This window comes from Phoxinus phoxinus (genome assembly GCF_949152265.1).
Source record: "Phoxinus phoxinus genome assembly, chromosome: 10".
NCBI classification, from domain to species: domain Eukaryota; kingdom Metazoa; phylum Chordata; class Actinopteri; order Cypriniformes; family Leuciscidae; genus Phoxinus; species Phoxinus phoxinus.
In genome coordinates, this window is record NC_136885.1 from 15,353,975 (window position 1) to 15,381,294 (window position 27,320).

General features: G+C 38.3%; 1 protein-coding gene across 5 annotated transcripts; it reads right to left on the reverse strand.

Moving 5' to 3' along the window:
- Nucleotides 1-14: 14 nt before the first annotated feature.
- On the reverse strand, nucleotides 15-26,802 carry rxrbb (retinoid x receptor, beta b; the record flags this gene model as incomplete). Of its 5 annotated transcripts, none has more annotated exons than XM_079625116.1 (11): nucleotides 26,654-26,802; nucleotides 25,461-25,661; nucleotides 25,207-25,354; nucleotides 13,110-13,289; nucleotides 8,632-8,783; nucleotides 7,098-7,227; nucleotides 6,605-6,737; nucleotides 6,484-6,525; nucleotides 6,275-6,366; nucleotides 4,663-4,768; nucleotides 15-4,251 (listed from the first exon to the last, which is right to left on the reverse strand). In XM_079625116.1, exons 2-11 carry the CDS (start codon nucleotides 25,605-25,607, stop codon nucleotides 4,113-4,115), a joined length of 1,269 nt encoding a protein of 422 aa, XP_079481242.1. In that variant the 5' UTR covers nucleotides 25,608-25,661; nucleotides 26,654-26,802. The 5 variants fall into 5 exon arrangements, with proteins under 5 accessions (XP_079481242.1, XP_079481240.1, XP_079481241.1 ...); XM_079625114.1 differs by having other exon boundaries at nucleotides 25,207-25,357; nucleotides 26,654-26,790; XM_079625115.1 differs by having other exon boundaries at nucleotides 25,207-25,357; nucleotides 25,461-25,658; nucleotides 26,654-26,787.
- Nucleotides 26,803-27,320: the final 518 nt, after the last annotated feature.

Below are 27,320 nucleotides of genomic sequence, written 5' to 3' on the forward strand. Positions count from 1 at the left end.
CTCCAGGAACAGAGTTGTTAGACATATCACCACCTTTATTTAGGGTCATGTACAGCAGATGGTTCTCTTGCAGTGTCACAGGGCTCCTCTAAAATGAGCTGTGACAACATCGAAACTGATGGAATCTCATTACAATCATAATTGTATGACAATTTTAGTGCAACAACAGACATGTAACATGCCTAATGCAGTAAAGATGTTGGTTGTACAAGACCATACAAAAACAACCTTGTGTGTGTGTTTGTTTGTTTGTTTGCTTGTTTGTTAGATATATCTATGGCAAAAGTGAGTTTGCATTTGTCCCCATAACTTTGTCAGCAAGGACAGAAAGATGCCATGGAAAAGCAAAAAAAAAGAAAGAAAGAAGAAACAAAACACAAATCTCACCGGTAGGTCAAAAGGAAACGAAAAGCAAATCAGCTCAGATCACAGAAAGGTAATAAAAGACAAAATCCAAAGTCTAGGATTCATGGTAAAATCCAGTGCAAACTATGTCTTTTCTGCAAGTTGTATGCCAACTACAAACTAAAGAAAGTGAAAAAAGCAAGAGATTATATATTGATTCCTAGCCTGTATATGTCTACACAATAGCTACACAATGTCCCTGAACAACAGGGTCTGCACAGTACTAGAAGAAATTAATTGTAGAAATTTCAAGTTGGAAGGTTTTCCAAATACAAACAGCAAGTCCACACCAATGAACTTTCATATTGCTCAGATTTAGTCTCTCTATAAAGCTGAAGATAGCTGTACTTTTTCCTTTTTGCAGTTGGTAACATTGTATAATAACTTTCATTAATTAATCATTAACAAACATTATATAATGCTTAACGGATAATTATATATATTCATATAGCTAGAAATGTGAGAATTAATCATTGCTTGTTAATCATTATTAATTAACTTATTAAACATTACATGATGATTAACAGATCATTGTTTAATGTAAATTAAAATGCGTACATTTTTGATTCATATGATCATGGACTGTAAATTTAAAATAATTTGAAAACAGATGTGATCCGGATGTTCAACAAAAAATTGAGCTATAAGAATGACTGGTCCCACTTCATATTAGGTGTCTTTACTATGTACTAAGGTAAAAACAATTTTTTATAATAATTGTTAGGTACAATTAGTAATAATTTGTTACATTTATATAGCGTTTTTCTAGGTACTCAAGCGCTCTACATATGGAAGGGGGGATTCTCCTCAACCACCACCAATGTGCAGCATCCACTGGGATGATGCGACGGCAGCCATATTGCGCCAGAACGCCCACCACACACCAGCTTACTGGTGGAGAGGAGACGGTGATGTAGCTCATCAGTATATGTGGATGATTAGGAGGCCAATGGGCAAATTTGAGATCTGGGATTTTTAATGACCACAGAGAGTCAGGACCTCGGTTTAACGTCTCATCCGAAGGACGGAGAAATGTTCATGTTGTATTGTATAACACTTGTTCTGCTGTTGAGGTGGGATACAGGTAAGGTTAGGGACAGAGTTGGTGGTATGGGTAGGTTTAAGGGTTGGTCAAGGTGTCAATTTGATTACTATAAGGAAGCTCTGTTCAAACTGCTTGAATTACATTGTTTTGATAAATGAACAGTGAAGTGAACAATTACATATTTTCTTGAAAACTGTTTTCCTGTTGATACTAAGTTTTGAGGTAATGAAAACATGTTTTGCAAACAAATTACAATTATCTGTTATTGTTGACTTTAGCAAGCATTTAGCTAAACTTAACTAACCACCTTTACACAAACGTTGTTACAGTAGATAAAAGTCCAATGCCCATGAAGTTTCTAAATGATTAATAGTAAACATTTAAGGGCTACCCCCTAATAGTCGACCAAAAAACTCAACAGGAAGTGGCAAAGTCATAGTTAATGGGGGGGTCCTTGTTTTAATTACAGTATGTCGGGCAGGAAATCCAAACGTTTGCTTTTTCATTCATTGACCTCAAATATGGCTTATTATTTAAAACATGCAAGTAGTAGCAACTTTACATGGCCGCTTGCTCTAACGTTAACAGATAAATGTGTGCTATTATTAGGTGCCTATCCAAGTGTTTGTGCTGAGTGTGGATGCTGAAGTATAGCTTAAAATACTCTGTAGTTTTTGGTCATACAGATAAAAGTAACATCATTTGAACTACTACTTTTATTTGTGTACACAATAACAACAAAACGTTGTGCTTTTGTAAAAAGCCTTGGTCTCCGTGAACTGGAGGGCGTCACAAAAATGCCTTTTAGACATGAGAAATATATCTATAGAAAGCTTGAAATGTCTACTTTTAAATTAACAAATTCAAATTGAAAACAACATTCTCTCTGATGATGTAATCCGTGTGGAAGCTTTATAAGTGCGCTTGAACGTGGAATAGGCTATATTACGCTAATATATATTAAAAAGCCTAAACTATTTTTTCCACAACATTTGTAAATGTAAAAAAGTGCATTAGGTAATATATGAACTGAAGTTTAATGACATTTGCTAGCAATCAAATGTACATTAACAAATAAGCTTTTAATCGTATAACATCTGTTAAATCACTTTTAGATGAGTAAAACGTGCATGATCATATGAATTGAAAGTTAAATGACATTTGTAAGCATTTTTCATTTACGTAAAATAATATTTTAATCATTATGTAATGTTTAATAATTTCATTAGTAAACATTAGCAGGCACATTATGTCATAGCTATTTGAAATAATACTAAACGGATCATTAGTTAATATATATCATGTTTGTTAATGATTTATTAATGGAGCTTTTAATCATTGAAAACCATCTGTCAAAATAATTTGTAGATTTGTTTAAAGTGCATGATCATATGAATTGAAAGTTTAATGACATTTGTAAGTATATCAATTTGCATTAAATAATGATCTGCAAACCATCATGTAATGTTTAATAACATTACATAAGCACATCATCTCATATTTCTAGCTATATGGATAATATTAACTTATCTGGTAAGCATTATATAATATTTTTTAACGATTTATTAATGAAAGTTATTATAAAGTGTTACCCAAATGTCGATTCCAAAGCACCAAAGTAATTTTTTTTTTTTTATCTGACACTGGTAAAAAAAAAAAGAAAAAAAAAAAGGAATGACATTTTTTTTTTGTGTAGTGCAGTTTACTTAAGGAATTATCACTCTTATACAGTTACCTGATATGTAATAAGAGAAGAAAGTGTATTATTAACTGACAGTTAACTAATAAAACCAATGCAGGTTTAAGACAATTTCAGCCTAGGACACTTCAGGCAAAACAAAAAGAGAACCAAAGAAATTGACCTGCTTCGTACGATCACTGCTGATGACGTGAACAGAGATTAATCTTTTTGTTTGTCCTGTCTTCTGTCAAACGTTAAATAAAAAACATAAATCAAGCATATGTCTGTTAGGCACTCATGACGTGATAATAAAATGAGTGCGTGAGATAATAAAAAGAGTGCTTGCATTTCCCTCACGTCGACCTCTGGATTTAGGCTTAACATTGCACAATATCACGTAAAATTGCGTGTATTTTTTACTTTTTTTATTATTATTTATAAATCTATAATACCGAATTAATTCATTCAACTATTCGCCCACTTGACCAGTCCTTACAGGTCGGGGCAAAATAAATTATCCGTACAGGAAGAAAGCACCCAAACTTAAGAGATGGTGAAGCACACTTACATATGATTAAAGCTTATCATCCACAGTGTTTTAAAAGCCTCAAATGGTTCTATCAAAATGTAAACCCCACTTATCTAAACCAGTCAGGTAACTGGAGCTTCCATACTTAAAAACATTGAGTTTTAAACTTGTTATATATATATATATATAATGTATATATATATATATAGTTAGCTTACTGTTGAAATGTAGCACCAATAATTTTTCATGGCAAGTTTTGGGTCTCTAGACTCTATGGTGCACTTAAGAGACAGTCAAGAGAAAAAAAAAAAAAAAGACATAAATGAAAAAAATACCCCCAGACCAGAGGCTGACCAATCGCTGTAATTCCCCTGGGAAGAAAAAGTGCAGTCACAGTTATCTCCAGGACCTAGGGTAGAAAAACCCTGTCTCCCAATCTTCCTCTGCCGCAGCTAGTGGGGCGACTCCAGCATCTCCATTAGGAAAGTGTCAATGGGGGTGTCTCCAATCAGTTTAAAGAAGAAAAGGTGCTCCAGACACTTAAGGCCAATGGAACGCAACGCAGGAAGCCGGAGGAGGAGCTTGGCAAACCTGTGAGTAAGCAAGCAGGCAGATTTTTGGGGGCGTCTCCCATGATACTCTAACAACCAGGAGCATGGTAACATATGACTGTTCATGACTTTTATGAATGACAGTGTGAAATACGCTTGTGGATTTCACATAGAAAAAAGGTCAGTCAATCATAAAAGAGGTGATTTACATGTACTAGTTTAAAAGGCACAACACCCGTTTAGTTATGAGGGTCAGTGAAAAGGTGGGCAAAGACTGAATTGTGCCCAATAGCAGAATTTATTTGTATGCACAATATAAATGTGATTTTTAAGAGCGTCAGCACCTGCTTAAGCTGGATTGGAGGTGTCTAGAGAATAAAACTATGTTTTGGTGATGAAATACTGCGTAGGCTATTGGTGAATTCACCCCATGTCAGTACAGAACACTCACCTCCCCTGCTGATCTGGATACTTCTGCTTGCAATAGGACTCCAGGGACGCATATACTTTCTCTCTGAGAAGCTCAACCTCACTGCTGCTGGTCAGACCTTTGGCATCTAAGAAATATTGGAAATATTCAGCATAAACTTTAGGGGTTTTCTCCAGTTTTGATGTCAAAGGCATGCACAATATATATTCTGCCAAAATGCCAGTCAAGGTGTTGACAAGCACAGTTAATTCAGGGTCAAATCTAGATGTGCCGATCAGGTTTTGCTTAAAGGTGAAGTATGTAAGATTTGTTGTTAAAATGCATTATCTTAAACCAGTTTATTGTTCACTGACTATTAGTATGCCATTCATGGCTTTTTCTCCCCCAAAATTGTAAACATTTAGCGTTCCAGGCACCATGAAAACATTGAGAGGAGTCCGCTCAGACCTTTCCATCTGTTTGATCAGCTCAACCTACAGCAAGAGTTTGGGAAGTGGCTACTGTAGCAGAGGCTGAGGGTGTTTAGCCGGTGTGGGACCATGGCTGACGTATTAACATGGGAAAATAAATGTACCTTCAGTTACAGCAGTGCAAGCCAAAATTCACTGCATTTAGACCCTGAAAAATTAAACAGGTCATTAACACGTCAAAGCGAATGGGGCATTGCGATGCTACGTGCTGGACACAATGGAACACCATACAGCATCATCATGCACCCGTTCAGAAAGACAAATGAACCAGTTTATATTGTTCACTTTGATGCGTTGTGTAGACGGCCTCAAATAGTTATGGCACATCATGTTAAAAATGCGGCCATTGCAGATTCGTTGTATGGGTTTATAAAAAATGAAACACACACATTCGCTCTAGACAGTGTTAGTCTACTCAATTGCTTACTCATGACACATAGCATCACAGCTAAAAGTATTCCTAATTTGTTGGCTATTTTATTGAAAGTAGCCAACTTTTACCTGTTGAGACATGCCTTCACAAACACCCATAAGGGCTGTGCTGTGATGTTGGTGACGTTCAAAAGAACGATGGCAAAATATGCTTTGAATTTGTCAATGTCGATGTTAGGTGTCACTAGTGTTGCAGAAATTACATACTTCACCTTTAAACTGTTTATGACCTTAACCTGATAAAAGGAATTTACATGTGTTCAGGTAATTAAAGATATAATTAATCTAAAATGAAACAATTCTGGCATGGTTTACTCTTCCTCGTGTTATTCCAAACCAGATGTTTTGATATTTAGAAGAATGTACATTTATTTAGAAGAATGTTTAACTGTTTTTGTCCATACAATGAAAGTCACTGGTGTCCAAAATAACATTGGACCACACTGACTTTCACTGTATGGACAAAAACAAAACAAAAACAAAAACCATTGGAGACCTTTTTAAAAAATATCTTCTTTTGTGTTCCACAAAAGAAAAAAGTCAAACAGGTTTAGAACGACAATAGGGTGAGTAAATGATGACTATCTTTAAAAAAAAAAATACAATCAATCAACAAAGTAACAAAAGTAAAGAAATAAAACAAATTCAGAAATATATCATCCATGGAACTGTTATTGACATTTTCCTTTAAATAGATTCTAGAGGAAAAAAAATAAATAAAAAATGCATACCTGGGTTAAACAGAACTATGGCACGCAGACAGCCAAGTTCAGATTTGTCCATTTGCATATCACGCATCTTACAGACCAACTCAGTCAGCACCCTGCAGATGTGTAAGAAATGAGAAAAATAACCATTCAATGAGGTCTAAATCACCTGAAAGGCAGAATTACTGGTACACAGACAGGTAAATATAAGTGAAGAAGATGTTAGGCATTACCTGTCGAATAAGGCTCCCACCTCTGCACTGTGTGAACTCTCCCTGTACAGACATTATAAACATTAAGCCTCTAAAAATACTACATTATTAAACAGATGTAAAACACAGTGTTAAGTGTGACCTGTCAAAAAAGGCCTCCACTCCCAGGTTGTGAGTGCTGTCTCTGGCCACGTGTAGACCTGTGGCCAACAGAATCTCATCCTTCACGCTGATGGAGCGGTGAGAGAAGGCAGCGATCAAGAGCTCATTCCATCCTGTTATAAAAATATCACATACACATAGTAAAACACTTTCCATGTACATTTAGATATGTATGCCCTTAACATAACTCATCCAAGCGCTCTATTTTTTCATCCGCTCCTTTTTTTTTGTCAGTGCATTGCATCTTGCTGTTTTTAGTGTCTTGTGCCATGAGTGTTGCATTTTAAGACAAACATACGTAACTATTAAATCATTGGATCTATTCCCTTTAGCTATTCTCCATCTATCCGTCCTGTGTAAACATCTTATATTTCTCTTCAGAATGCGGAGTATTTTTTATATATATATATATATTCATATTTCAGATATTAGCTGCAACTCAAAATGAGTGTGAGAATGTCTGACGCTCGTACCAGCCCTGAGCAGAATGACTTGGTCATCCAGGGGCAGCTCAGAGAAGTGAGGGATTCTCTTGGCCCACTCCACCAGAGTGAACAGCTGTTTGTCTGCAGCCTGGCAGATGTTAGTGACTGGATCATTGGACTGGAGAACAGAGAAGTCAGTGGAGGAGAGAGTTAGAGCAAATGGACAACATAAAGGGAATTTTTTAACTGATAAACATCTGAGGGCTTCATTCCTGTCCATCTCACTGTGTGGGGATATTCAAGTCCAAACACTGAGAATTCAAAGACATTTTTAGGAGTAAGATATTAATCTCTAAACCAGCTATGGGAATACCAGCATTTAAACAGCTTTAAAAAAGGGCTTTTTAACCCAGCTGGAAACTGACAACAGTTGACAACAATCAATGCTTGGCATAACTTTGCAAATACATTTCTGAAACCTTAGTTTTTACCAGCTTTTATATCTTCCATTTCGAGGTGACTGCTGACACTGAGCATGTTTACATGAACACCAATAAGCTGATTGCTCCCAAAAATCAGCTTACTGAAATAACCCATTGTACAGGTTTACATGCAACCCAATAACCCAGAAAGTAAACCACCTTTACAAGACTTTACAAAGAAAATCAGGTTATTCCCCAGTAGCGATGTCAAAATGCAGTGGTGGACGAAGTACACACATCAAGTACTTGACTAAAAGTACAGGAACCCTAAAAAAAATATTACAAATTTTTTATTTAAAATTTTTCTTGAGTAAACTTGATTTCTTCACATTCAAAATAACGAGGAATCTGACTCAAGAGTATTCCATTTGTTATGCAGGTTGTGCTGTTAAATTAAGCTCAAATTCAAATTCAATGGCTCACTCATAAAGACTTCACTTGTTCACACATCAGCGTTTTAGAACGAATCTCTTGAAAGAATGATTCAATGACAAATACATTTATAGTCAATTATAGACAGGTCACTTGTCGCAACCTAGTCATGTAATGATGCAATCGACACAATCGTTATTTGAAGTGTCAAGTTACTTTCAAAAGGCGATTTGCTCTATATTGATCCCTTTATAGACAGGTTTATATCCGAACTATAAACTTTTATGCCAGTACTTCTGTGATAATATCTGTAAGACAGAAATAATGATACTGTGTGGTTGAAAAGACTGTTTGTGATGGTGTTTCATACCTATACATGACACCTGCTTTTTCTGGGTCAGCGGCAGCGCCAACGCAGATTGGAATGTTCAGGTGTGATTTTGTCAAAGGTTTAACAGACACAGGCGAATCTCTGTCATTTAGGAATGAGTTTGCGATCTTTTAACAAATGATCATGCAGATCTGGTATCGACATAAAAAAAATGATATTCCTTTTTCTACATACTATTGATACAAATTATACAGGTTTAATTATACTATTTGGATAATAATAACACCCTTCAACAAAGTGCTTATTTCCCATTTCTCCTGGAAAGGTGCCAGGTTCTTTAGACTTTCAAAACGAATAGCGTAATACACAGCTATCAGTGGCATGTAAATACACTCACTGAACCAGTGGCATCAGAGTGCAGGTTTGTTCTGTGCTCTACAGCTGTCTCTGCCTCCAGGATCTTCTCCACAGGCATCTCCTCATTGGCTGAACTGCTGTATTCATAGTCTCCATCCCGCTCCTTATTCTTCTGACGCTCATCCTGAACAGCTGGGGCAGAACAAAAGATGAGATACTCATAAATGTCAAGGAATCAGCCAGGAATGTACCACACCACTGAGTGGTGTTGGCTAGTGGTTCAAGTTCTGGCCTGGAAACCGAAAGATGCAATTCAAAAACAACCATTGTGTCCCTAAGCAAGACACTTAATGGCAGATTGCTGTAGGTGGACTGTCCCTGTACTAAGTGTACTGTAATGCCAGGTTCAGACTACAGGATATCAGCCCGATTTTAGCACAATTCTTTTGATATAGTGTGTCGTGGTGATTCGTAAACGACAATGAGCGTCGTTCGGGACGCAAGAATCGATCATTTTATCTCGTATAACTTCACGGACCACATTGCTAGAACTGCCCGGTCCTGCAGATTTGCCTTGTACAACATTAGGAGGATCGGGCCCTTCCTATCAGAGCATGCTACACAACTCCTTGTCCAAGCGCTTGTTCTATCCAGACTGCACTATTGTAATGCTCTCCTGGCTGGTCTTCCAGCTTGCTCGATCAAACCTCTGCAACTGATCCAGAATGCTGCAGCTAGAGTGGTCTTCAACGAGCCAAAGAGAGCACACGTCACTCCTCTCCTCACAAAATTGCACTGGTTGCCAGTTGCAGCTCGCATCAAATTCATGTCACTGACGTTTGCCTACAGAACAACCACTGGCTCTGCTCCCTTTTACCTCAACTCATTACTTCAGACTTATGTGCCATCCAGAAACTTGCGCTCTGCAAGCGAACGTCGTCTTGTGGTGCCATGTCAAAGAGGCACAAAATCTCTTTCTCGTGGTGGAATGACCTACCCAACTCAATCAGAGCTGCTGAGTCCATAGTCATTTTCAAGAAACGGCTGAAGACGCATCTTTTTTGGCAGCACTTGATCCAGTAATACTAACACTTTCTCTTCTATTCTATTTATTAAAAAAATTAATTAAAAAAACGTTCTGCGTAAGATTAAACTGAGAAGGGTCATAGCACTTGCATTTGGTTGTCCTACAGTTAGTTTAACTGCTTCTATTGTTCTCATTTGTAAGTCGCTTTGGATAAAATGTCATATACCGGTAGTGTGTCATAGTGAATGACAACCGATGCCGTGTCTGCAACGCTTCAGGACGTCCCGACAGAAAGACATGAATGTGCATCAACGTGTAGTCCATGACATGACAAGAATCTTTAATTAAGAATTCTATAAAAATCACCATCACTCTGGCCATTTCTAATTTTGACTTAAACATTGATATACATAATTTCATCCATTTTACATATCAATAATTAATCCATATTTTTTTTATTTAATTTATTATTTAAGCAAATATGGACCCTTTCCACAGACTGTGATAACATGTTTCCACAGCATCGCATACATAGTACATTTTTCACCATTAACTGTCACCATTATGTTCTGTTAGTTTCATTATAATGCGTTCCTTTTTTCAGTTTTTCCACTCCTCATTATTATTTCAGCTGGAATAATATCATGTGTCAGCTGGGTTCTATTAATCATCCTCATTTGTGTTTGGTATGTAAGTTGGTCCCTCATATTCATTCTCTGTCCAATCACCGTAATGTGTTGCTCAGCCTGTTTGTCTTCTGGATTGTCATTAAAACTTTGTATTGGAACTAATCTTTTTCTTCGTCTGCCTTCCTGCAACCCACCGTGACAGATGATCGGTCTGCCCAATATGGAGGAATGGGCTAAGTTTGACCTTAAAGAACCTGTTCTGGATCAGGGCGAACTTGGAGGGACTGAGTTGGAGGGAAGCCGTCGTGAGGTGTCTGATGAGCGTCGCGCCCCGATTCAGAGCTCAGCCAGACCCAGAGCCTGTTTCACCACCATCGACCACGGAGAAGTCACGTGGCCCCCCGCAGACAGAGCGGCACCACCCGCCGCGATGAGTAAGCCAGAGCCAGAGGAGAAAAGGACAGAGCTTACCATCGCCCCGGAAGCAGTGCCCCAGCTTGGATCTGACCAGGGGTGTGAGCCCGAGACATAAGCGGCCTAGGGAACTGAGACGAAGGACTGGCTGATAGACTTCAATGGGGATTTGTCAACTCCCACCCTATCCCACGCGATATCTAATTCATCTGTATTATCCAAAGATAACTGTTACAACTAGGAATTATTTTTTGCTCTATCCTGTATGAACTGTGTCATGATTACCTTTATCATCTCAAGTCTTGTTTCATCGCCACCATCACAGAACTCTGCCGGTCCTCCAGTCCTATCGCTGCTGGATGCTTGCAGCCTTGCACCGTCTCTGGGGATTCTCTGCAATGACGTCGAGCCGCAGGTCGAGCAACCACCAGCAGTGCCTATCCAGGATGGTACCTTCGGCTCTGCCTCCGGCCTTTGCGCCGTCTCGGCCTGTCGGCTCCGTCTTGGCTCCTCCCACCTTCAGCTCCACCAGAGACCCTCAGTCTAGTGGCTCCTCCGGATTCCCTCGTCCCACCGGCTCCCCCTTGGTCAGCCGTCACACAACTTACGCCACGGACTTACGGGCCATCCGCTGCACTCCGTCCCTCCACCCCTTCGGAGGCTCCTCCCTCCCGTCGGCATTGCCTCTGTCCTCGCCCACACCGTCATCGCCCCAGCCCTCGGGTACTCTGGCTCCACCTACGACGCTCGTCGCCGCGACATTGCCTGGGTCTCCTGCACCAGCGATGTCGCTCAGCTCCCTCGACCCTCTGTCTGCGCCAGTGTATCCACCGGCTCTGTCTTCGTTGGTCGTCCCCCAGATGCCGTCAGCCACCTTAACACCATCTTGGCTCCTCCCTCCTTCGACTCCGCCATGGGCTGTCGGCACTGGGGAGCTCTGAGTCTGTGCCATCGGCCAACCACCATTGTCGTCGCCAGGGGATCGTCATCCAACCATCACCATCCTTTTGTGTCGTCTGCCTTTCACCATCGCATCGTCCTTCTCCAAAGCCGCCTCTGGCCCTCCCTCTATTGTTCGACCACGGTGGGTGGTCGCACCTTCCCGGAGGGGGGGGCGATATGTCACCATTATGTTCAGTTAGTTTCATTATTATGTGTTCCTTTGTTCAGTTTGCCCGCTCCTCATTATTAGTTTATGTGTCAGCTGGGTTCTATTAATCATCCTCGTTTGTGTTTGGTGTATAAGTTGGTCCCTCACATTTATTCTCTCTCCAATCACAGTTATGTGTAAGTGTGTGTTGATCAGCCTGTCTGTCTTCTGGATTGTCATTAAAACTTTGTATTGGAACTAATCTTCTTCTTTGTCTGCCTTCCTGCAACCCACTATGACAATAACACTATACTTTGTGTTATAATTTACCATGGCAGTAAATAAATAAAAATAATTAACACTACTACAATGGCTGAAGTGATGGCATATTTCTCTCTTTTGACTGCTGTTATAAATCTCTATATTTTTTCCCTCTTTTGGAAATAAAATCATGGACTTTTTTTTGCTTTTCTTTTTTGGAGCAAACGAGAATACAGAAATTATATTTACTGCCATCTCCTGTTTACCACTATAGAAGTTTGTGCTATGGCGACTTACAAGTCTGAGAACCCTGAAAATGTCAAAAAGGGTCAATATTACATTTATTGCAGCAATATTGTGCATGAATACTATTTTTTAAATTAAATTGCATGTTATCCTTAACATCAATCTGTAACCTTGTTCTTTATGATATCGTAATCAGCTATTAAAAAACCCTAATGGTTGACCAATACTTTTTGATAGCATATTTTATTGGGGGGTTTTTGTTTCCTTTTCCTTTTTGTTATTAAACATCTAAAAAAATCTGTCAGTTCATGACCCTTGAGTACACATAATATGGCAATAGTTCCCATCTCATTGAATAATTTGTGAACCACACAAAGGACTCAGTGAGTAAGGCGTTGAATGCATATATGAACCGTTAATGGAAGTAAAGTCATGAAAATCACAACTAGTTCTCAGTTCTCAACCCTAGATTTTGTCCTGCTGGTTGTTTCCCACCCACATTCGACATGCTTTCCATCATCTGTCAGGGGCTGTGGACTAATAGGCCGTTTGTTACTACATTGTTTTACTAAATCCAATCAATCCACAACTGTCACTTCGCTTCAGATGATCATTGTGCTTCTCCTAACGTGCTAGAACTGACACCACTTTCTCAAAAGAAAACAATGCAGAATCAGAATCAGATAATGCTGATCTACCATAAAACCTATTCCAACACTACAATAACGCTACTACGTTTCACCTCATCCATTCTCCACCTCCAGTACCTAAATATGACTAAACAGACAGCTGGTGTAATAATTCACACTACAGGAGACATGTCTTAAGGTGGAAGACTGACAGGTACCCACCCTCTCTTTTCATTCCCATGGCCAGGCACTTCTGATAGCGGCAGTACTGGCAGCGATTGCGCTGACGTTTATCAACCAGACACTCCTTGTTGTCCCTGCAGGTGTAGCTCAGGTCCTTCCTGACTGTGCGCTTGAAGAAACCCTTACAGCCTTCACAGCTGTACACGCCATAATGCTTCCCTGCACACACAAACCATGTTCACATTACCTCTGAGATGCAATGAAATGTCATTTTTTAAAACATGGGATGTCAATGACAAAAAAGAAAGTTCACAGAAAAATCTTTCCAACATTTAGTTTAAAACACGTTACAAATTCTTAGAAATGTACTCTTTGTATTTATTTTAGTTTCATATGGTTTAAAAAACTTTTATACCATTTTCAAAAAAACTTAATGACTGCAAAAATGTTGGTTTAACCACCAATTAATATATTTTCCCTACAACTTGAATACATGTGAGTTAGGGCTGTAACGATACAGCAAACCCACGATTCGGTTCGTATCCCGATTTCTGACCCACGATTCGATACAAACCGCGATTCTTGCGAGGAGGGAGGATTTTAAAAGGCAAATAAATAAATAAATAGCTAAAGCTATAACTCTTTTCTTGTAACAAAATACTTTTGAAAAACAAACCGAACTATAGCCTACTCCATTGTGGAGATGATTCGAGCATGTTAAAAATTCTTCTGAGGTAACCGAGGCTTACTGTCTGTGCTGTAAAGCACAAATAGTATATTGCCTATTCCGCATGACCCGCATCTCAAGCGCAGGAATAACGCTTGCCACAAAGTGAACGCGCATAGAGAAATGCACACTTCCTACGAATTAGCCTAAGCAGACATTTCTTTATGTTTTAAATTAACGTTAAATCAAGTAAAAGTATTTCAAGCTTTCTATACAAGTTTCGATTCGTTTATGAGGTGAGCTCCAGTTCACGCGCGTGCCGGTGCCCCACACACACATACACCGCGCGCTTTGCTCACTTGCTCTGGTGTTTGCTTGTGTGTGTGTGTGTGTGTGTGTGTGTGTGTGTGTGTGTGTGTGTGTGTGTGTGTGTGTGTGTGTGTGTGTGTGTGTGTGTGTGTGTGTGTGCTCGCGCGCGCGTGTGTGTGTGCGTGCGGGGGAGAGGTGCGATTTTTGAATAATAATCAAATGATACCCAGCGATCTTCGAATATTATTTTTGCTTGAAATTCCCATACCTAATATGTAAAAGACCCCGTCACAGCCCTAGGATCTATTCTGGACGAGAAAGATAAGTCTGGGAAGCGGTGTGTCGATCGCGATCTGCCTTCTCACACCGCGACAGGTTCGTGGATCTGAGTGTCGCGATTTCGGTTTAATATCGTAAATCGTTACAGCCCTAATGTGAGTGTAAAGGTCTAAATCATTGTTTTCAAAAACTTCTGAAATATATATATATTTTTTACATTGTCTTATGCTTTAAAAAATATCAGCATGTAATTCCAGCGTAATTCCTTTCTGTAATTACATCTATAATTACACTGCTGACCCTTCCCTTAACACACCCTTAAACCAACCCATTCAACCAACCCTGACCCTAATCTTACCAGTATCCACCTCAATAGAGGCAAACGTGTTTTGCAATACAATATGAAGACAATAAGTACATTATACCTAACAATTTTGTTGATTTAATTGTACATTGCGGTTAAAAACATGCTATTATAAGAGGTATATCTCAGTCAATAAATGTGTTATGTACTTGTATTTTTATAATGTATTTAAAAAAATTAAAAGATCCACACAATAATGAATTATGTTATTGACTTTTTCCATATAAAGTAGTGACACACCAAAATCTCACCAACCGAAAACCACTCCAGTTTTTCATGAAATGGTTTTAGAGGGCTGATATCATACATGTAGGGATGAAACGAGATGTAGGAATGTATTGATGAAACGATTACCATTTTCCTGATAAACCACAATAAAATGTCCTGACGGTTAGTATTATTGTTGTTTCAAATGTAATTATCATTAAAACCGAGTTTGATTTGAATTGTGTCGCAGTAAATCCTGCGAAAAAAAGAGATTTTGAGATTTTTCAGCCAAATCAGAGGTGTGGTCATTTTGCCTTTTACAAAAGTTGATTTGATTGATTTGGTTGATTTGACTAATATAAACATATATTATATGTGACCTGATCCAGCAAAATGAGTCACAGTGACCCAAATTTTTAAATTTATTTTAAAATAAACCCGTTTTTTATTGATATCTTTCAAAATCCATTGCATTTAAAGGGATACACTGTTTATTTTACAGCTTAATTTGACCAAAGACATTAATATATAACAAGACATTTCTCAAATTAATAATATTTAATCTTTCTGAGGAGATCTGTTAGCTTGTTTACACAGAGCGCTGCGATTCTGACAGGAGGATGGCTGGACCAATCGCGTGCCGGTCAGTCGAAACGGGGCTTCCCATTGACAAATGATCAGCGTTTGTGTACATTTCTAAGCTTTTGGTTAGAAATTGGTTCTATACAACGTGTAACACCATTTTTGGAGAGCAGAGATAGAAACGCTTCAGGGGACACCAGGGAAATGCTCAAAGGTGACGAGAGAAGTTGAGAAAAACAATGTTAATTGTTAACTTTAATAGTCTTTTAAATACCTTTACTCAATTATCTGGACTACGAAACTTTAGGAGATTATTTTTGAATGTCTGTTCTTTGAAATTAGCACAATTTTTTTTTGTTAATTTTTAGGGCCCAAGCCTTGAAAAGGCGAAGGCCCTATTGTTTTCCTTCGGATTATTCTTCTTTATTATTTATTATTATTATTATTTATTATTATTATATTACTACCTTTTGGGCACTTTTGGGGGCCTTAACGTGCGCAAAAACTCTTGAAACTTTGCACAAATGTCAGAACCCGCGGCCATTAGAGCCGGACTGAAGCTGGGACCCGGGCGTGGCAGGGGGGCTCGACAGCGCCCCCTGGAACGCGGTCCGAAAACTTGGTCCATAAATCAAACACGCTTGCGTGTAATAATATGAAACTCGGTACACTTATAGATCTCATCGGTTCATATATCCTTCGTGCTCTGACTTTTTACCCCAGCCCAACAGGAAGTCGGCTATTTGGCGTAGTTTAAAAAACACATGCAATGGAATTTAAAATACTCCTCCTAGACGATTCAACCAATCACCACAAAACTCGGTGTGCATGAAGTCAAGACATGGAGGATGAAAAATTGCGAGGGGATTTTTGATATCTCGAACGGTTTGGCCGTGGCGAGGAAACGAATTTATGGCGAATATTGGAAACAGGAAGTGTGTTATAACATCCTCATACATTAATTGATCTTGATGAAACTTCAGCAGTGTGTTCGTTGTAAGAGGCCGATCACATGGATGTGACTATTGTGAGTCAAAGTTATAGCGCCACCAACTGGCAGCAGGAAGTGTGTCACTTTCAAAATGCTTTGAATTCACCCTCTTATTTTTACCCGATTTGCTTCAAACTTTATGTGTATAATGTAAACACACGGCAGATGTAGACCTGTGAAAGAATTATTGATATCTTAAATACTGTTGCCATGGCAACGCTTTAAACTGTTATATTCTTTTTGGGTGCATTTGAGGCTCTTAACATGCTTCAAATTGCATGAAACTCAACATGCATATCAGATTTATTAGGTACTAGGTATGTGTGAAGTTTCAGAAACGGGCGCGGTGGAGGGGCTCAGTAGCGCCACCTTTAGTCAAAAATGGGGTATTAGTTTTACCTACAGTAACAAAAATCGGTATCTATATTTATCTCCCCGAGCCGGACAACTTTCTAATTTACAGTCATTAGCTCCGACCAACAGGAAGTCAGATATTTTGGTTTGAATGTGATTTGATGGGAATTTTGCCAGTCTCTCTCAGTGTCTGTGTGTGTGAGAGAGGAGGGGGGCTTTATTTTAACCCTTTCTCTGCTGTGTGGGACTTCTCGGGCACTTTTGGGGCCCTTAACGTGCTCGAAAACTCTTGAAACTTTGCACACAGGTCAGAACCTGCGGCCATCAGGGCTGGGCTGAAGCTGGTACCCGGGCGTGGCAGGGGAGCTCAACAGCGCCCCCTTGAACGTGGTCCGAAAAACTTGGTCCATATATCAAACACGTTTGCATGTAATAATATGAAACTCGGTACACATATAGATTTAATCGGGCCGAACAACTTTCGTGCTCTAAGTTTTACGCCAGTCCAACAGGAAGTCGGCTATTATGGGCTGTATGAAAATGCATGCCCCTGGAATTTGATATACTCGTCCAAGAAAAATTATCCTATCGCCACCAAACTCGGTCAGCATGAAGTCAAGACATTGAGGACGGTAAATTGCGGACGGATTTTTGATATCTCGAACGGTTTGGCCGTGGCGAGGAAACGAAGTTATGGCGAGAAAAGAAAAACACAATGTGTTATAACGTCTTCATACATTTATTGATCTTGATGAAACTTCAGCAGTGTGTTTGTTGTAAGAGGGCGATCACATGGATGTGACTATTGTGAGTCAAAGTTATAGCGCCACCAACTGGCAGCAGGAAGTGTGTTACTTTCAAGATACTTTTGACTAAAGTGGGTGGGTTATTTTTACCTACAGTCACAAAACTCGGTCTGTATATTGTGCTTATCGATCCGGACAACTTTCTCATTTACAGTCATTAGCTCCGACCAACAGGAAGTCAGATATTTTGGTTTGAATGTGGTTTTGTCTCTCTCTGACAGAGTTCCCCCTGCCATTCTCTGTGTGTGTGTGTGTGTGTGTGTGTGTGGGGAGGGAGGGAGGGAGGGAGGGCACACACACAGACAGCCCCCCCCATTTTCTGTGTGTGTTTGGAGGGGAGCAGAAAGACTCACACTGATGCAAGCTCTAAAGCAGACTTCTTCTCGACAGTCAAAGCAGGGTTACGTTATTGCCCGTCGTGCACAGGAACCCGAAAGGCAACGGGGTGGCGGCTTTTTATATATATATATATATATATATATATATATATATATATATATATATATATATATATAAATAAATATAGCTGCAAGCAGCGATGGAGGGCCCAAGCCGGTGGCAGCGCCAGCCCGGTGCCTTTAGTGTAACTAAAGGCACCAGGGTGGCGGTGCCACCGGCTTGGGCCCGTAATCGCTGCTTGCAGCTATATTTTTCATTGTTTTTCCACATAATCGGCCCATATCTTAAAATGGAACGTTGTGACTTCCGACTCATTTCGCCAGAGCGGGTCACATATGTAGGGGTGGTTGATTGCGATTTCACTTTTTTCATTTTAAATAGTGTGTAATGTTGCTGTTGGTGCATGAACAGTATCTGCAAAGTTGCTGCGCTGAAAGTTCAACGTAAGCAGAGATAGCGTCTTTTAAAAATCAGGAAGTTTAATGCCTACAAAAACGACTCGAATGGGACTACAACGAGATACTTCCCGGGTTTTATACGTAGCTAACCCATACATTTACATCAACCCTCCCTCCGGAATATGCAAAAAATGGGGCGTGGCCATATTTCTGCGGCGTTGTGGAAGAGGAAGAATTATAGTGGAGAGCTGTAGCCATGCCGTCTAAAGTGTGTTATTTTCACCCAGCTGTCATGTCTTCGGTGTTCGGGCTTCCTATGGACGATGTAGTTCGTCAACAATGGCTACAATTTCTGTTTTATTATGTTCCTGAAAAGTAATCGTAGCTCTCTGTGCTGCGCATTTTACGGAAGACAGCTTCCAGAATCTCCACGAATTCAATGCCGGATTAAACAAGAAACTGTTTCTAAAACATGAAGCAGTTCCAACTTTAAACCCAGAGGCAGTCGTTGTTGGGCCACAACCTGTAAGTAAGACTTAATAATTTTAACTTTGCATGTATAATTTCAGACGTAACGTAATGTTTTAGTTTTATCAGGGACGTAAACAAATGCCAGCGCTCGCGTTATAGCCACTTAATTATGCTATTTCGTGTGTCTATGACAAACGCGTACAAACATTTTGAACCTGCAATTTGTAGTTATGTACTAATTTTGTAAATGTATTTTCCATGTATACTTTATGAAGTAATTTTTCGATTTGATGAAGTACGTAAACCGATGCCAAAGCTGTTTGTTTATAGTAGCCAGTTAGTTTGATGCTATTTTGTGTGTAAGACAAATGTGTGTTTAAAAAAAAAAAATGTAATCGCAACAGCAAACTTCAGCTGCGGTATTACTCAATCATTTATTCAGTTATATTAAATGTTTAATCAGGAGAAACCCGTATCTCAAAAGCTAACAAGTTTCAGCAGTGGCATTTTCAAGTAACAGCGTATCGAAATTATTATATAATAATTGTAGAATAGAATAATAATAATAAAAAAAATTTACCATTCAGAAACGTTTTGTAACAGCCGTGTTTGGGGAGGTTCTGCTTGACTCTCTTCATTGCCGCTTTCTGGGTCTGATTCTGGCTCAAACTGTACGGCAGTATAGAAACCATTATTTACATTTGACCGGAGCACATGCAACTTTCGCCGGTAAAGGTGATGGGCGTGAAGTTTCCGGACAACGTGCACTGCGCACTTTAGCCAATTACAACGCACCGGCCCAACTAACCAATCTGAGCCCCTGCCTGTTTCTGAGGGAGTGGTTTCATAGAATCAGGAAGTCAACCGGTCGTTCAAATGACAGAGGAGAAATCAGCTTACAATAAAGGTGAAATTTATGAAAAATAAGGCTTAAAAAAAAAAAAAAAAAACGAAGACATGTTATATTGAACCCCATAAATACAATCATGCAAAGAAAAAAAGCAGTAAACCACCCCTTTAAATGAGTGTTGTTTGTGATTAAGCTATAGCATTTGTGCTTCAGTTTTTCATATAAATACTATATAAACTATATTGTTAAATTTTACCATGGTTTTGATGTGCTTACCTGTGCTAATTATGATCAAAATGTACCATGGATGACCAATGGTTAATTTGAATAAAACTCAAATTTTATCATTTAAATCTTAAATTTTTACATAAAAATTAAGTTGTTACAATTTTTACAGATGTTACTGTTTTTGTTAATGAACAAATTGATATATGCATCCTAACTTAAGCGACTACTACTGTCAAATGTGGATTTATAATAGACAAAACAGGTATCGTATTATTATTGCAGCCTGCGCTGCAAACTGTGCTGAAGATACACGTAATCAAAGTCAGGCAACACAAACCTGTTTAACGATTTCAAATAATATCACCTGTTAGAACATGCAGAAACTAAACATTAAAACATTTATTTTGTTGAGGAAAGGTTGCTGGAAAAAATGTGAAATGTTTATCATGTTCAAGACTACGTAACTCTCTTGTGAACGTGAGTACAGGCGTTGCTAGGAGCCAAGTAAAGTTTTAAATATGGATTTTTTTTTTTTTTACAAAAACGCATCGCTTCACTTCAGAAGGCATTATTCCACTGGAGTCGTATGGATTATTTTTATGGTGAATGGATGCGCTTTTTGGAGCTTCAAAATCTCGGGCACTATTGTGTTCGGCTGACATAAAAAAGTAATATACACCTAGAATGGCTTGAAGGAGGGATAATTTTCAGTTTTGTGTGAACTATTCCTTTAATTAAAAAAAACTGCCTAATGTGCAATTTAAGTAAGGAATAATTAACGATGGGCTATTGAATTATTAGAAAAATAATGCACACCTGAGGTGGTATTGCGGCCACGACGTGAAGCATTATTTTTCTGCGGTTAAATTATGGTCACCCCGCCTCAAAGACATTGTTCAAATGTTTTATTTCAAGACATTTGTCAGAGTTTGTCCTTAAAATGCTACTCTGTGAACTAACTTCTTAGACATCTCTTCCCAAAACTGTTTCAAGAACAGCGACGTTGCTACCTTGCAACTGAACATTGTCAAGTAGCTTTTCATTTGCAAAGTTATTTTACTGAAAGTAAAGTTTGTGTGCAAGTGTGTGAATCTGTACTGCATGTATGCGTTTAAGAATGAGAGCAGGAGAAAGAGAATGTGCTTTCCAGATAATTAAATGTAATTTTGTGGGGAAATAGTTTATCAGTTTGTCTTGTTTCATATTATTTGTCATATCTATTTGCTTGATCAATGTCCTTGTGGGTTTTGGTTATTTTGCTGCTGTAGGCTTTAAGAACCTTGAAATAACCGGAATCATTTGAAAAAGTGATATGGAACTGTAAAGCGGTCAAGACCAGCCAGGAACTACTTTAGCTGTACGTTTACTGGAAAATAAGTGGTTCTATTTTCCACTGGTATGGTCCAAGTTCAAGTTTTACGGGCCGCATATCATTTACGTACATATGACGTCACCAATGCAAACCAATCAGTTTTAATGTTGTTGTATTAGCAGATAATATTATTATTATACCTAGATGTTGCACACACGGAAGAGGCAGTGTTTTCTGGTGGCACATAAGGTATAACAACTTGGCAGTAGGGATGGGTACCGAAACCCGGTATTAAACTGGCCCTGGTGCTGAATTATGAAAGACTGCTGGATCGATAAGCTTGGACGTTATCGGTTCTGCTGTCGGTACTGTAGAAATTAAGAAAGTACACATGCTATTTATTATTGCTATAAAGACATTATCTTGCCAGCCACTTCTATATATAATAATATTGAACCATTTGTCTGTGATGCATTTTTGCTAAAGAGAGAGAGTGTGTGTGTGTGTATGTGTGTGTGTGTGTGTGTGAGAGAGAGAGAGCAATCTTTCACACGGAGCCACGATGCACACAACTCAACAGCCCTGCTTAATGAGTGACTATGAGGACACAACATTCTAATGGTTACACTTTAGATCTTTGATATTAAACACATTTTATTTTAGATTTTGGCTTCCAATGATTATAAAAAAGAAGATACTTGAGGTAAAACCATTAAAAACTAAACCCGTATTCTGTCTAGCGCAACTTCCTTCCCTTCACAGCGGTGCGCTGTCATTTCTCCCGAAAACCCAAACGTAATATCAGAATCTGCACGATCGGTGATTGTTGTAGAATGCAGTCTCTACTGTTGCTAAACTGCAGGACGCGTTTGATAATACTGTATGACCATCTTGGAGATTCACTTAAACAGTTTATTCACTTAAATGCACTTTATGTCTTAAATGGGCGTAAACTGTTGGGAGAAAATATGATGTGTAATAATGATTAGATCTGCATTTGGTCGTAAAGAGGCAGCAGTCTAATAAACCTGCTGAAGATTGCTCCATTAATGTGAATCAAGAGAAAATAGGCCGCAGCTCTTGAATAAATAATTTTGGCTTCTTTAAGCTTTAATCTATCTATGATAAACTATGCAGTGTTATTTTACATTTGATTACTTTATTAGATGTCTTTTAAGCCCATATTGCTCATCTGAACAGTAATGTCAGTAGACATTACTGAAATTAAAGCACTGGGTGTATATAATTTGTATATTTGTTTTATTGTATACTTTTTTTGTGTTGACCATGTGTACTTTGTTTTTGGTGCCCTATGTCTTCTGTAGATAAAACACAAAAGCCTGCACCCTTCTGCATAACATACATGTTTTATTTGTTTTGTTAAAGCATTGCTTTTTCTTTTGCTATATATATTTATTTTACATTTCAAAGTATAAAGCAATATTAATTATGTTCTAAATTATTTTTTACCCCCCTTTTTTTAAATATAACAAAAAGAACCGATAAGAATACCGTTTAAGTACCGGATCGATAAGCAGTATCGGTAAGAGTAGTAATACCGTTAAAACCTTAACGATACCCATCCCTACTTGGCAGATGCTGTTATTTTTATCTATTTAAAATGCAAGTATATCAAACAAACACATCAAATTCACATGTCTTTTGACATTGTAGGTTTTGCATATGCCAAGTACTTTACTACAGAGCAAACCGGCTGCCAATCTCGCTCATTGACAGAAAACTGATTCTTCCATCCTTCCAGTAAAGTTACTCTCCTACCTTCGCTTCTAATGCTACAATTCTTCTTGTTTGCATGTGTTTTTTCTTCATTTAGTTGTTCTCCTCTAATAACACATTTGTCAATTTTTGAATGGCTACTGACACTATTGGAATTCAGCCAAAGCAAGCACTTGTGAGTGTTAACTACGTTGCGTCAGTACATAGTACATAGTCTCCGCATGTCTGAAAATAATATATGATCACCAAAATTATTTGAAATGACAAATTATACTACTATGAAATGACTATACATTATAGTTCAAACTTATGTTTAAACCGTTTTCATTTAAAATCCGGCGCTACCTATAGAAGGAGTAGGCAGTTGCCTAGGGCCTCGGGCTTGGAGGCGGGCACCGTTGATGGACTGAATTTGCTTCTGACACTTTGAATCCGAGCGTACAATGCTGACTTTTGTTAGAAAATAGAAATACGTTCTAAACGAACCGTGCGAAAGAATCTGTGATTTCCAGTCACTGTTGTTGAGATAGAGGCGAATTCATGATTAACTGTTCATCTGAATCTTTCAAAAGGAGTCGATTCTCCTCTATGGTATTAAATTCAACCTGTGGAATCGACTCTTGATTCCTAACGCCTCTGAATCAAGGAATCGATTTTTTTGGAATCGTTTCCAGCCCTAGTCAGGAGCTGACTGGCAAAATACTAAATAAAAAGTAAGAAGTTTGTCAGTCAAAGAGCAAACGCAGTTTACTATTGCTTATTATGTTTCAAAACAGTAGGCTGCCTGTATATCTTCTAAAACGCAGATGTTTAGCCTACATTTACTGCTCTTTCATAACAGACCTAGGTTACTTAATTTCTTTCGTTTTCCAATCATAAATACTGTTGCAATATTTATTGAAAATAAGTATGCTATTTCAAGCCTATAAATAAGTACCGTACACGATTACAGTTGAAAAAAATAACTAGACGTTTTATTTAGTAGTTTATCACTTCCACTAGCAGCTGATTTGTGTATATTTATATTAAATGTATTTCTCTACTACAATTCATAATATGACTATATTTAGTCTATCAAAAACAAAACTGTTCATTATCCCAAATAGTGGGATACTATTATAGTACTACTATAAATAAATTACTGGACAAAATTACTGCAAACAAATTCCTGACTGATAAAAAAAAAATTGTCATTAAATTAACATTAAGCAATGAGGAAAATAAACATTTTCAAAACAAAACAAATTATTTTTTTACAGTGTAGAAAAACAAATGTAGCCTGACATTATTTGTTTTAAACATTAAAATATTTGAGTTTGCATCCAAAAAAAGCAGAGGAGTGCCTCTGTAGGTGGCCATGGAATAAGAATAAGTGCTGGTCCAGATTACTTTTCAGATAAAACAATTAATTAAAGTTAAATTAATTTGCTCATTTAAGTAAAAATATTAAAATACTGATAACAGGTTTTGTACAAATAAAATGGTTAGGAATTATATTTGTTTCAAGTGCTTTTTATTTAATGATGTTTTATTAAAGTCCGGGAGGAACACGTTCACAAAATTCAACCTTATTAAACACGAGTGGAGCACATTCAGTTAATCAACCCAATCAATGAAATAAGAGGTGTATATATTATACGGCAGACTTACTTCTGTTCATTGACAGTTTATCAGCATCCCTCCACCACCCCATCTCCTCATTTTTTATTTTAATAATCTCTTATTGGATGTAAACAACACAATCCAAAATACAATACAATCTAGTTCTAGATTATTCTCATCACAAATGGGGCACGCCAAATACGTATAATATTTACTCTATTTAATTTGATGTAAGTGTGAACTCGCGAATTCTGAAAGGTGAAGGGGAGGAGGGCGTGGCGGGGGGCCTCCAACATACATTTTGCCTAGGGCCTCCAAATGTCTAGAACCGGCCCTGTACCTAAATAACCAATTAATTGATATTAGATCAAAATCATGACCAAAAATAATGCTAGAAAATCAATATGTAAAATATGTTTAGCTGAAATATCAAGAAACATCTTGTTGCTGAAGAACTTTACCATAACAAGTTCAAATGGTTTGGGTTTTCGGCTAAATGAAAATGTTGGTTTAAAAAAAAAAGGATTTGGTGCATCACTAATAGAAAGGCAATCTGAAAGCTCTACATTCTAGTACATACCAGAGGAGCGGTCCCCACAAATGGCGCACATCCGTTTCTGGGACAGCATTGGCCCAGAGCCACTGACAGATTTCAAGCCAAAGGGGGGTTTCACATCATCAGAGCTGCTGACAGCATGTAACCCAGACAGAGACATTGAGGAGTTTATCTGCTAGAGATAAATAAACAAGAAGTGGTGGTCATCAGGAACACAATAAAAGACTAGCAATACAGCACTTTTATCATATGGAGAGGAACTTGAATGTGTGGCTCACTTGAGAGTTGGTGATGGGTCCATAGCCGACGGATGGGGTGCCGGGAATGCCGGGAGAGCCGATGGACGAGCTGACGGCTGACAGTGGCGAATCTATGGAGCTGACAGGGCTACTGACGGCAGAAGTGGAGGGCGGTAAGGAGTTCATAGATGCACACTAGACTGGCCAACAGAGAGGACACTGTTGATCTTTGATAATCTACTGAAAGAAGAGATTAACAACGATGGAGTAAAAGTCAGGATACACTGAATGTGATGGAAGAGTTCCGTCATTTTCCTGGATATGTCATTAAAGTCCCAAGATGGTAATTTCAATGAAGAATGGACAAAGAAAGCAAAGCTGGTGCCATAATCACAATATCTACCATTTCAAATGTGTTTCCTATTGAATATCTCAGAAAATATGGAAAATGTTTTACGATGTATACTTTAGGAAAGAAACTGCGTTTTGTCTGCTGTTTACTGCTCTATTAATCCTGCTGCAGATTAGGTCAATGTCTAAGGCTGTGTCTCAATAAACGAAGAAGCTGGATAGCTATAGACAGCATATTGGACAATAATGGGCGAGTTCGAACGTTATAATATTAGTAACGTTATATGATGCAGTACAATGCAGTCTAGGTAGCTCACTAGATTCAAAACACGCCCATATCTCCCAAAATGCTGTCTATGTAGGCAGCTCACTAGGTTTTGGGATGCAGCCTAAATCTGTTCCTTATAATTACCCCCACCAAAACTGACACTATCAGCGCTAATGTCTGCCAACTCCTATTATAATTTATATTGTATGGCTAAGAGCGAAAAAAATAGTCGTATGCCCATTTTAACACGATAATATGCGTTATTTTGCTGCTCCTGATAGCATTTGGATTATTTATTATGTAGCACGCAGCACTGAGTGAGCGCAGCTAACAACGGCTAACGGGCTGTTTATGATTAAAAGAAAACCATTTGGTCCACCCTCTTCATTATTAATACCCTGTTCAAAACGCATAAATGACACCGTTTACAAATAATTATAATTTTGTGCTGCATACAAACCCGTATATGCTAAAACACAAATTGGCGAGAGGAAATAATACGACAAGCCCCTGTTAGCTTAGCTTAGCCTAGCTCGTCCAAGTGTTTGTTTGTTTTTCCGTAATTTTTAAAGAAGTTTGCAGAGTTTATATGAGCATATGCACTCATTCTCACCTAAGAAACGCCGAATCCTCCAACAGCAACGAGTCGTGTCCTTTAAAGCATCGTTTCATCTAGATTTTACAGTTTACGCCATAAATGTTTGCATCCAGAGACAAATACCTTGTAAGTCAAGCCTCCTAGTGGACACCGAGAGTCTCTTCACATAAGAAATATATGCAAGCAAATAAATAAATAAACAAATAATTAAATAAATATACACGCTGAGACCACATGTTCTTTTGGTTGTTAATGTGTTATTTAGTCTGAAAACTTCTTTGGAATCACAAAAATATTTAGGGAGAAAAGAAATACAGTTGGCACAGTATAAGGCTACCTATACATATTTAATACAATTTCTCAAATTCTGGTCATATGGCAATTGCCTGGTTTCACAGACTAGACTTAAACGTAGTCCCAGACTAATATGCATGTTTGAGCTGTTTTAACTGAAAGCAACTTGACAGTATTTTAAGATATTTTAATATATTAAGATGCCATTGTTTTTTCTCAAGATCCAGTGTATTATAAAAAGTGACATAGGGTGTAATATGAGCAATTATATTAATACAAGAACTCATTCAGGCTTTCTCTTATTGTTTGGCTGAATATTGGATATGAAAAAATGTGATAGGCCTATGTCTATTTAGACAGATTACAGTACACATTCCTCAGATGTAGG